The sequence below is a fragment of the Stegostoma tigrinum genome, chromosome 29 (genome assembly GCF_030684315.1).
Source record: "Stegostoma tigrinum isolate sSteTig4 chromosome 29, sSteTig4.hap1, whole genome shotgun sequence".
Taxonomy (NCBI): Eukaryota; Metazoa; Chordata; class Chondrichthyes; order Orectolobiformes; family Stegostomatidae; genus Stegostoma; species Stegostoma tigrinum.
The window spans coordinates 5514166-5526619 of record NC_081382.1 but is presented as its reverse complement, the minus strand read 5'-3'; the positions used below and the strand labels follow the sequence as shown (position 1 = coordinate 5526619).

At 42.1% G+C, this 12454-nt stretch overlaps 1 protein-coding gene across 2 annotated transcripts in view; it reads left to right on the top strand.

Annotated features, from left to right (window-relative positions):
• The window catches only part of prpf4 (PRP4 pre-mRNA processing factor 4 homolog (yeast)), a 43427-nt gene that overhangs the window by 14883 nt on the left and 16090 nt on the right, over nt 1-12454 (top strand). For both annotated transcript variants that reach the window (XM_048559229.2, XM_048559228.2), the window contains exons 7-9: nt 582-676; nt 7602-7660; nt 10432-10555. In XM_048559229.2, coding sequence (XP_048415186.1) covers nt 582-676; nt 7602-7660; nt 10432-10555 — 278 coding nt within the window. The remainder of the gene's footprint in view (nt 1-581; nt 677-7601; nt 7661-10431; nt 10556-12454) is intronic.

The window sequence follows — 12454 nt, the reverse complement described above, 5'->3', positions numbered from 1 at the left end:
GTGCTAGGGTTGGGCATATATGTAACCTCCGTCACCTTGTACCACTGCCAAGCTGTCTCGCGTCAGGTGTAAAGCTGTTTATGGTATCCACAGACATTACAAAGTAATGATTCTTCTCCTGTCCATCTCTTAAATACAGCTTAGGAGCAGTTCCTCTATGTTTCTGTTATGCTCTCCTCCAGTGTGCTGTGAGGAAGATATTTTAATATTGCTGACCTCTCGCAGTGCAAGGAGCTCTTACAGCTTAAAGAAACCTTAATTCTGTTAGCCCAGGTTAGGATCAGAGGTAAAAGTGTAGTATTGAGACCAGTTACAGTATCCAGTCTCCAGCATGGCTATAATTAAACTGATATTGTGGATTGAAATTTCTATTTGGTTTGCTGATTAGAATTTAGCATTGGACTTTGTATCACAGTTAACTTCTGCTGAATTTCCCTTTTTGTGTTTATACTATCTCATTGTTTTGTAAACATGGTACAGTTTAAGAGCAAATTCTGTCTGTTTACCTAAGAGGACCGTACATACACACACAAACATACTCCATAACTCTCACCCCTGTTCTCACTCTGTTCTCGTTGCAGGCCCTAAATAATTTCTGCAGCCAAATTGGTGATGACCGACCCATCTCCTACTGCCAGTTCAGCCCCAATTCCAAGCTCCTGGTTACAGCTTCTTGGTAAGACCTGAGGACATCAAAGTGGAGTAATAAAATTTATTAGGGCTCACAAGTGAGTCAGTGGGTAGCAGGGTATGCCACTGAACTGTACAGATAGCACACGTTCCTGTTGCAAGCCTTGATTTGTACCGAGTTAGTTGAGTCCAGTCAATTCACTGTAGCGTCACCCAGGGTTCAGCATCATAAAATGAGTCGAGGATCCTCCAGCAATTCATTGACACTGGCTAGAAAATGCTGTGAGTGGAGGTCAATGGGGTCAGATTTAGGGCCTTGCTTACAATACTTTGCACAGCTGCATAATCTGTTCTGAATGTTCAGTTCTCACAGAAGGTAAGAAGGGGATCGATAGTGGTTCACACACAAAGTAACTACTTGACTGGGGTGTCAAAGGCTTGTCTATGTCCCTTGCAGTTCACTATATTTGGCAGGATAGGAAACCACTGGAGGAAAGAAACATTTAACGACTTTGAACAGTCTTGTAGCTTGTTCTGCTATTTGTCAATCTTGGGCCTGAGTCAGAAGATCAATGGTTCATGACCCACTCCTCCGAAGCCTTTAGCACACTATCAAGATTGACCTTTCAGTGTAGTTCAGAGGGGAGTGTTGCACTGTTGGAAATGTGGTCTCTGGGATGAGGCATTAAACAAAGGTCTCATTTGCTGTCTAAATTCCCCACTATGCCTTCTAACTTCTACATGGACCTGCTACATTAATAGACAGTAGGTGCTGGAGTAGGCCATTCGGCCCTTCGAGCCAGCACCACCATTCATTATGATCATGGCTGATCATCCACAATCAGTATCCTGTTCCTGCCTTATCCCCAAAACCCTTGATTCCACTATCTTTAAGAGCTCTGTCTATCTCTTTCTTGAAAGCATCCAGAGAGTTGGCCTCCACTGCCTTCTGGGGCAGAGCATTCCATATATCCACCACTCTCTGGGTGAAGAAGATTTTCCTCAACTCTGTTCTAAATGGCCTACCCCTTATTTTTAAACTGTCCTCTGGTCCTGGACTCACCCATCAGTGGAAACATGCTTCCTGCCTCCACAGTGTCCAATCCCTTAATAATCTTATACGTCTCAATCAGATCCCCTCTCATCCTTCTAAACTCAAGTGTATACAAGCCCAGTCGCTCCAATCTTTCGACATATGATAGTCCCGGGAATTGACCTTGTGAACCTACGCTGCACTCCCTCAATAGCAAGAATGTCCTTCCTCAAATTGGGAGACCAAAACTGCACACAATACTCCAGGTGCGGTCTCACCAGGGCCCTGTACAGCTGCAGAAGGACCTCTTTGCTCCTATACTCAATTCCTCTAGTGATGAAGGCCAGCATGCTATTAGCTTTCTTCACTACCTGCTGTACCTGCATGCTTGCTTTCATTGACTGATGTACAAGAACACCTAGATCTCGTTGTGCTTCCCCTTTACCTAACTTGACTCCATTGAGATAGTAATCTGCCTTCCTGTTCTTGCCACCAAAGTGTATAACTACACATTTATCCACATTAAACTGCATCTGCCATGCATCCGTCCACTCACCTAGCCTGTCCAAGTCACCCTGTATTCTCATAACATCCTCCTCACATTTCACACTGCCATCCAACTTTGTGTCATCAGCAAATTTGCTAATATTACTTCTAATGCCTTCGTCTATATCATTAATATATATCGTAAACAGCTGCGGTCCCAGCACCAAACCTTGTGGTACCCCACTGGTCACTGCCTGCCATTCCGAAAGGGACCCGTTTATCACTATTCTTGGCTTCCTGTCAGCCAGCCAATTTTCAATCCAACTCAGTATTTTTCCCCCAATACCATGTGCCCTAATTTTGTTCACCAATCTCCTATGCGGGACTTAATCGAAGGCTTTCTGAAAGTCCAGGTACACTACATCCACTGGCTTTCCCTTATCCATCTTCATAGATATATCCTCAAAAAATTCCAGAAGATTAGTCAAGCACGATTTCCCCTTCGTAAATCCATGCTGACTCTGACCTATTCTGTTACTGCTATCCAAATGAGTCGTAATTTCATCTTTTATAATTGACTCCAGCATCTTTCCCACCACTGACGTCAGGCTAACTGGTCTGTAATTTCCTGTTTTCTCCCTCCCTCCTTTCTTGAAAAGTGGGACAACATTTGCCACCCTCCAATCCGCAGGAACTGATCCTGAATCTATAGAACCTTGGAAAATAATTACCAACACGCCCACAATTTCTAGAGCCACCTCCTTAAGTACCCTGGGATGCAGACCATCAGGTCCTGGGGACTTATCAGCCTTCAGACCTAACAGTCTATCCAACACCATTTCCTGCCTAATATAAATACCCTTCAGTTTGTCCATTACCCTCAGTCCTTCAACCACTACTGCATCTGGGAGATTGCTTGTGTTTTCCCAAGTGAAGACAGATCCAAAGTACTTATTCAACTCATCTGCCATTTCCTTGTTCCCCATAATAAATTCACCCGTTTCTGACTTCAAGGGCCCAATTTTAGTCGTAACCATTTTTTTTCTTTTCACATACCTAAAAAAGCTTTTACTATCCTCCTTTATATTTTTGGCCAGTTTTCCTTCATAGCTCATTTTTTCTCTGTATATATTGCCTTTTTAGTTATCTTCTGTTGCTCTTTAAAAGCTTCCCAGTCCTCCGGCTTCCCACTCATCTTTGCTATGTTATACTTCTCTTTTATTTTTATACAGTCCTTAACTTCCCTCGTCAGCCACGGCTGCCCCCACCTCCCCTTAGGATCTTTCTTCCTCTTTGGTATGAACTGATCCTGCACCTTCTGCATTATATCCAGAAATACCTGCCATTGTTGTTCCACTGCCATCCCTGCTAGGGTATTGTACCACTGAACTTTGGCCAGCTCCTCCCTCATAGCTCCATAGTTCCCTTTATTCAACTGCAATACTGATACTTCCGATTCTCCCTCTCAAACTGCAGATTAAAACTTATCATATTATGGTCACTACCTCCTAATGGCTCCTTTACTTTGAGGTCCCTGATCAAATCCGGTTCATTGCACAACACCAGATCCAGAATTGCCTCCTCCCTGGTAGGCTCCAGTACAAGCTGTTCTAAGAATCCATCTCGGAGGCACTCTACACCTTTCTTGGGGTCCAGTACCATCCTGATTCTCCCAGTCTACCCGCATGTTGAAATCTCCCATAACAACTGTAGTGATACCTTTGTGACAGGCCAATTTCAACTCTTGATTCAACCTGCACCCTACCTCCTGACTACTGTTTGGGGGCCTGGAAATAACTCCCATTAGGGTCTTTCTACCCTTAGAATTCCTCAGCTCTATCCATACTGACTCTACATCTCCTGACTCTATGTCCCCCTTCGCAATGGACCGAATATCATTCCTCACCAACAGGGCTACCCCACCCACTCTGACCACCAGTCTGTCCTTTTGATAGCACGTATAGCCTTGAATATTCATTTCCCAGGCCCTGTCCACTTGAAGCCACGTCTCAGTTAGCCCCACAACATCATACTTGCCAACTTCCAACTGAGCCTCAAGCTCCTCCACCTTATTTCTTATGTTTTGTGCATTCATATATAATATTTTTAATTTGTTTCTCCCCTCACCTTTCCTATCAATCCCTATTTCACTTGGCCATACTGTACGATCCCTTCTTGAGTTTTCTGCTGTGTTCATTCTGTTGTCCTTCTTAACATCTCTTATTCTCACTTTCCCTTTAACTTCATTCTTAAATTTCCAGTTTGTCCCCTCCCCCATTACTTAGTTTAAACACACCTGTGTTGCAGTGGCAAACCTGCCTGCCAGAAAACTGGTCCCCCGATTTATTAAGATGCAAACCGTCCCTCCTGTACAATTTATTCTTACCCCAAAACATACCCCAGTGATCCAAGAATTTAAAGCCTTGCTTCTGACACCAGTCCCTCAGCCACACGTTCAGGTCCATTATCTCTCTGTTCCTGCCCTCTCCAGCCTGAGGAACTGGAAGCAAACCAGAGATAACCACCCTGGAAGTCCTGCTTTTCAGCCTTCTTCCAAGTTCTCTGAAGTCCCGCTGTAGAATGCTCCTCCTTTTCTTCCCGACATCATTAGTGCCAACATGCACCACCACCTCTGGGTCTTCACCTTCACCCTTGAGGATTCTCTGCACTCTATCAGTGATGTCCTGGATCCTGGCACCAGGAAGGCAACACACCATCCCCTGTCTTGGCAGTTTCCAAGACAGTCAGTCTGTTTACAACAGGTGCTTCCCCTGGGGTCTCTTGTACTTCATTCATGTCTTCCTTTGTCATTGACATCCCCCTTCTGTTTTCAGGTATCCTCGGTGTAGTGACCTTGCTGAAGGTCCTGTCCAGAAAATTCTCATTCTCTCGGATGAGCCTGAGGTCTTCTAGTTCTTTCTTCAGTGCTGCAACAACCTCCTTCAGAAGCTGAATGTGTACACACTTACCACAGCTATAGGAGCCAGAAACAACATCAGTGTCCCTGACCTCCCACATCATGCATGCAGCACACTCAATCAGCTTGGCAGTCATGTTTTCACCCCCTTCAACAGTGGCATAATCTCCTCACTGAGCTTCTTCACCGAAAACTCACACTTTACTCACCAGGCACTTCCCTCAGCCCTTGTGTGTTTGCTGTGAGTCAGTGGACTCTTAATTAGGTTAGAGGAGGAGGGTGGGAGGGAGGCCCTACCGTGTAGGACCTGGGGCTGAGAACACACCTACTTAAATAGCACTCTGCTGCAAAAAGGACCCGCTGGCTTCGAGGTAAGTACTTAAATAGCACTCACTCACCTTCCCAACTGCCTCTCTGCCCTGACCTCACGTCCGCCCGGCTCGCGCCGCTCTCCGCTGCAAAACGCATAGCCAGATCACAGCAATGCATTTAGTGCCACTGACTTGCAATAAGGTGATTTCTGCAGGTTTCAACTTTATGTTTAATGGTCTTGGTTCACATGTGTGGAAGTGTGGGAGACAGCACAGAGTGACACTGGCTACATTGAGCTCTCTTTGGAGAGGTTCCTATCCTCCTTTCACCTCTCTACAGAGGCAAGAGTTTGGAGCCTGTTTTCTAGCACAGTTACATCACGGAACTGGTAATTCTGAGACTTAAAACATTTATTCAAATCCCACGTGAGAAGTTGTGAAATTCTGTTAGCAAAATAGACATGCAATAATAAGGTAGTATTAGTAATAGAGCTACTAGGTAGCTACAAAAATCTGACTTAGGAAGAGAAGAATGCTGTCCTGACCTGGTCTGGCCTGCATGTGACTTCAGTTACACAGCAATATGATCAACTCCCAACTGCCCTCTGAAATACATTTTAATACATTCCGATGTATTAAAACCACCATTAATTACTAAGATCTAGAAGGACTTGAATAATTCTACAAACCAAGTAACATGTTCTCAAGTGCAATTAGGTATGGCTAGTGAATGTGTACAGAGAGCCAATTGCTAGCTTGCCTCACTCACTAGTCATGAGGAAGGATAACCTACAGGGTGGCTTTCCTACTCAAAATGAAAACACAGTTGAGTTAATCCTTCTTAGTATTGCTAGTATTGGAGAATCTTGCTGTTGTTTGGACAGCTCAAATATTTGTGACATTATTATGGCACAGTGGAGAAGTACATGGCATCTCTGTCTGTATCTAACACATTAAACAGCATTGTGGCCTAAACATCATTTACATATACCTCTTCCAACATATATCAGTGTTGTTAATGGAAAATGCCTGTGCAAATATTTCATGCTGTAACTACATCCTGACCACACTAGTAACTGAATGAAATGACAGATTCACTCACTGACGCAGTAAACTTCCTGTTGTCTGACACAAAAAGTGCTGAATTCAAAGTCAGGAGGGCCATGTGAGAAGAAACATCTTTCTCTTCTGGTTCTTTTGCTAGAGAACAAAAAAGGTTTAAAAAAAATTCCCAAGAGCTTGCAGTTGTCATGGATCCAATGGCACTACTGACTTTGCTTTAAAATGGGCTGGAGGGTCACTACCTGCTCCAATCCCTTCTGCCTTGTTGAGTGCCTTTGCTGACTTCATGCCTCAAGCTGAAAGTGTTTGACATTCTCATACCTTCTGTCTGTATCTCTGTCCCTGATCTGTTCCAATCATCTCCTGCTTTTTTTGTTGTCTTCCTCTGCCCTAACTTCTTTTGATCCTCCCGTCCCTGTCTACTTTCTCTTCCTCATATTTTTGTCTCTTCCCGGTTTAGGTCCAGTTAATCCCAACACATCCTTGGTGTAACATGAAAACTCCAGTGGGTTTAGGTCATCCTGATTCAAATGTAAATGGACGTACTCTTAACATCTTTGGGTTGGGCACTAATTTATATGTCCACATTTACCATGACAGCTGCTAGTGTAAGCTTGTTACTCTGTAGTGTAACAAGTAGTGACGCAGTGCTGTTTCAGTTTTTTTGCATTTCCCACTTCTATCTGTGCAATCCCAACATGATGCAAGCTTTTCTGGTAGACTCAGAATATATTAAAGGTATCATACATCGCAAAAACAGTAAGGCTGTAGCTAACTAGGTGGATTATGACCATAGAGCAATTTGTAATTCACTGTGCAATGAACAAACAGGATATGCACAACGACTTCTACATACGTCATCTACTACATCAACTATTTTCGTTAGAACTTGTGTGCACAGCCTTCTCACAATCTTAAAGGGTCCAGTCAGTGCAACCAGCAGACAGCACACAGCCAGGATATATTCGATAGAATGTTAGTCTGAGTGTCTTAACAAACTGTTCCCACCCTAATGCTGCCTCACTAGAATGCTCTGTTCACTGCTGAATTTGTATACTGTGCAGTGGGAGATCAAGCAGAATGTTCTTGCATTCTTTGATTTCCAGCCATGTATGGATAAGTTGTGCTGACAGTTCCTTGTACTTCTCTTGTTTGTCTACAGGAGTGGGCTCTGTAAGCTTTGGGGTGTTCCTGACTGTAGTCTTATTCGTACACTGAGAGGTAAGGCTCATATCCCACAGGATCACAAGGTAATTGCAGATGAGTAAGGTCTGATGTCAAACTTTAGAAATTTATGATTCTGAAGAAGCTCACCCCCAACCGCCGTTGTAGCATCCAGTTGTTTCAGCTTCAACAATCCTCCCAGGAAACCATATTGACTACGTTGAAGAAAAAGAAAGTTGCAGTCATAGAATCTCAGAAGGATTCTGCAGAGAACAAAACTATTTGATCCGATGCCTGTCCCATCTCTGGTAGAGAGCCCAAAAAATTCCTTGACTTTTCTTTTGGCCCTGCAAAGTCTTTCCTTTTGAATATTTAATCAATTCTGATCCATAGCTATCCTAAACGTACTGTTTATAACAATTAATAGCACTTTCACCATAATTAAATGTCCTGAGGCAATTCACAGGGTCACGATAAAACAAAATAGGACGCATTAGGATCAATTGGGTCAGATGACCAAAAGCCTTTCAAGTGTATTAAAGGTAGAAAGCAAAGTGGCAGGAAAGAAAAGTGCAGGGAGAAAATTCACAGTTTGGGGCTTAAGCAACATGAAGGCATGGCCACTAATGTGGAGCAATTATAGTTGGAAATGGGCAAAAAGCTCGCATAGAGGCTTACCCAGCTGATTCTCTGATTCTCCGGGCTGCCCCTGCTGATCCCCCTGCCCTTCCTGGTTCGCACCATAGATAAATTCCCCATATTATGTTTCTAAATATCAATTATTTGTATACTCACTTAGTACTTCTCAATCATCCTGATGTAAGATCTTGAATCAGTAATTAATCATTCAACAAATGAATTTCATAAAATAACGCTTTCTGTCGAATGTTTGAAATTATGTTTTGGCGTCTGAGGTATACTACGTTCCAAGACTGACCATAGTCCATTTGGGTAGTTAGTTCCTTTAAAGAAGTGGATGCTGATGTTGAAGTGGAGTCTGTATCATCTGAACCTGTGTTGGCTGCTGATACCTCAATTATTATTGCATAAGTAAATCGTTAAGTTTACTCCTGATCAGTTCCAGCATTTTACATTGGATATGAGTAAGACTAAAAGGCCTGTAATTATCTGTATCTCCTTTGTTACCCTGTTGAATCCCTGCACACCAATACTCTGCTTAACACCAGTAATTGGGCAGATGAACCTTCTTCCCCTAATCACTGCTATTCCACTCACCTGCCCATTGAAACAGAGTGACCTTTGTTGATTTGTTTCATCTTCATGTTCTGACATGTTATGACATGATAGGAGCAGGTGCGACTTAAACCTAGATCTTCTGACCCACCAATAAGGACACTACTACAGCACCACAAAAGCCCCTTTGTATGACCATATTTGCAGTCTTGTAGGGTTTACTGACAGAATGCAGTTGAGCTGTTTTTAATGTGCTTTGAATGCATTTAGCAAAACTCTCAATGTTGTAAACAGTCTGCTTTTATTTTAATTCCTTCTGGTTTCTGTATTTACAAACCAGTCAACTTTGTAGGAATAAATAAGCAGTCCTTTAGTTTCAACACTTTTCCACTTTATCCATCCTTGATATCAATAGGCGGTCTGAGCCTGTAATAAGTAAGCACGTTTTGCCTGTGAGCAGAAAGAGTCAGTTTTGCCAAAGAGCTACAGAGGGCATCATGTTTAAGCTCTGATTCAGTGTGTCTCAGACACACTTCACAGTTTAGGTTGCCTTTTCATAATCAGGACCATAATAAGTAAAGGGGAAACTGACCTGTTAAACAATTAAAACTTAATATATTACGGCATTGATGGGAAGCATGCTGTAATAATGAAGCACCACAATCCCTCCACTCGTGCCATTTGTTAATTCGGTGATCAGAATGATCAAATATCTAACAAAAATAAAAGCAATGCCATCAGGTTTCTTTATTAATCTCAAAATGATTTGTCAATATGAACAACATTTATTCTTGAAGCAAGTGGCAAAGTCTAGTTAACACCAGTTGTGTGGAAACAAAGGATAAAATATGATGACTTGTCACTTTTGCTGAATTTCCTGCCATCCGTTGTGGATTGGTGATAAATGTCTGGTTCTGGTGCCAGTCAACCTTGGATTTGAGTTATTGGCAATTGGTAACAGTCCACACCTTCATGTTTAACCAGGTAAATTGAATTTCTGGTATTTGGAAGCTCATTCACATTTCCAGCCACATCTTCTAAGAAACAGGTTTTCAGGGGAGAGACTGCAGCTTCTGGGTCTCTTCTTTAATCTCTCTGATCTGTGTAACAGAGCTTCGAGTCACATGCTAGGCAACCTGTTAGCATGTTAAAGCTATGTTTTCCCAGTAATTAAAGTAATCAATTTCGTTTCCTATCATCTTGAAAACATTTCCAGTAAAAACAGCAGGTAACTTACAGCACACATTAAATGATGTCTGCATTTTCAAGAAATCACACCTCTCTGAAAGAAAGAAGTCTGAAATGGTTCAAAATCTGCCAATATTTTTCTGATATATCAATATGTAAAGAATGCATTTCCAGAAAACATTATAATTTCTCAACCATTTTAGAGACTGAACTCTGAGCTGTACTAAGCTTGGTGATTTCACTAGATGGGCTTTTTGGCTAGAGCTAAATGAAGTTTAGAGAGCCTGCAAACTAAGCTGTAAGGAAATATAAAATAAAATCCAGAGGGCTGACAACTGGTGTGAATTGATCTAAGTCAGGACCAGGTATACCGAGCTGACCTCAGTCAAGGAGCCTAGGTCATCTCAACTTATGACAGCTGCTGACTGGCTTTTCTGTTTCAACAGGTCACAGCACAAATGTGGGTGCCATTGTATTTCATCCCCAAGCCACCATCTCACTTGATGAGAAGGACTGTAACATGGCATCATGTGCCGCTGATGGCTCAGTGAAACTCTGGAATCTGGAAAGGTTTGTAAAGACTATAAAGTGAACAAAAATTTCCAGTTGTGATGGGATAAAATATATCTTGGGCAAGTGTGAAGAATTTAAAATCTCTTTCAAAGCACAAAATGTCAATGTGGATTTATGAAAGTGAAATAATATTTGACAAATTTGTTTGCAGATTTGGGGAGTAAAACTAATTAGATGGCTAAGGGCTAGTCAGTAGCTGAAGTGTAATTGGGTTTTCAAAAAGAATTGATACAAGAGGGGCGGCACGGTGGCACAGTGGTTAGCACTGCTGCCTCACGTCACCAGGGACCCGGGTTCAGTGTGGACTTGTTGGGCCGAAGGGCCTGTTTCCACACTGTAGTGTTTCTATGATTATGCAAAATTAGAACATGCGGCATTGGAGGATGATTGTATGGTTTAGTTAATGGACAACAATAAACAGGACATTTCCACGTTGACAAGCTGTAACTAGTAGGGCACTGTATGGATTGGTACTGAGTCATCAACTATTTACAATCTACAATGTATCAATGTCTTCGAAGGGTACGAGTGCAACTAGTCTACGTTCACTGATGATGCAAAGCTAGATTGGGAGGTAAGCATGAGGACACAGACTGCAGAGAGGTTCAGACAGGTTGGGTGAATGAGGAAAAAGATGGTGGCTAGAATACCGTGTGACAAGGTGAATTTGTCTGCTTGGTTGGGAAAAACTGCCACACAAAAGAATATTTTTAGTGGGAAATGTTCACACTCAAAGGAACCTGAGTGTTCTTACACAAGAGTCACAGAATGTTAATGTGCAGGTGCAGCAAACATTTCAGGGAATATCAGTTAAACAGGATTGGAATATGAGAGTAAATTCTAACGGGGCATTGGTGAGACCATATCTAGAATGCTGTGGCAGGTTTGGTTTCCTTCCCTAAGAAAAGACATGCTTGTCCTTTGAGTAAGAGGATTAACCTATAAGGAGAGATTGAATATTGTAGGCCTATATCATTCTGACAAAAGGTTAACAACTTGAAACATTAATTTTCTTTCTCTCCACAGATTCTGCCTCACTTGCTGAGTTTTATAAGCTATTCTAGTTCTTGTTTCACATTTTCAACATCCACAACCTTGAGAATTTTGAGTGTCTCAACTGGATCCCTTTGTACCTCCTTATTTTACCATCACAACCTCTTGATCAGCTAACACTACTTCGCAAGTTTCCATTTGGTCAAACTCTTTGCTAATTCTCCAACTTTTGCTTTTAATAATCTCCCTGCTTTTTGTCAATTGTTTGTTTTTTAACAATCAGTTCTTTCCAACAACATTTGCTTAAAAGCTCCTGAATCTTCAGAAAAACGAATTAGAAATGAAGAAACATTAAGGCTTTATATTAAGTTTCTAATGAATCAAAAGATTGGTGACAGGGTCAAGAAAATTAACTCTTGTTATATATAGTCATTTCAAGGTTTCATTCAACCCTGTCTTTGTGGGAAAATATCGTTGTTTGATATCAGTTAAATAGGGCCTTTCTTTGATGTTCACTTTCCAATCAGGGTAAGCATTCTATCCCCAACTGGTTCAAAGACCTCCCAAACTTGTGCTTTTTGCTGTAAGCTTCACTGTACATGCCTGAGTTTTCTGGTCCCACATCTGATTGACCTTGTTCAGACCCAGCACATTGACCAAAATGTGTGGATCTGGCGTTCTGAGGAAGGGTCACTGGACCTGAAACATTAACTCTGTTTATTTCCTTTGCAGATGCTGCCAGATCCACTGAGCTTTTCCAGCAACTTTGTTTTTGTGCAGATCTGTTTTCAGCCTTGTAGATGTGGTGAACCAAGTCTTTGTGTTGCAGAATGGTTCCAGTGTATTTTGAAAAGCCTGTGCTCCTTTGAAAATCTGGACAGATTTAAGATGGAAGTAATATCC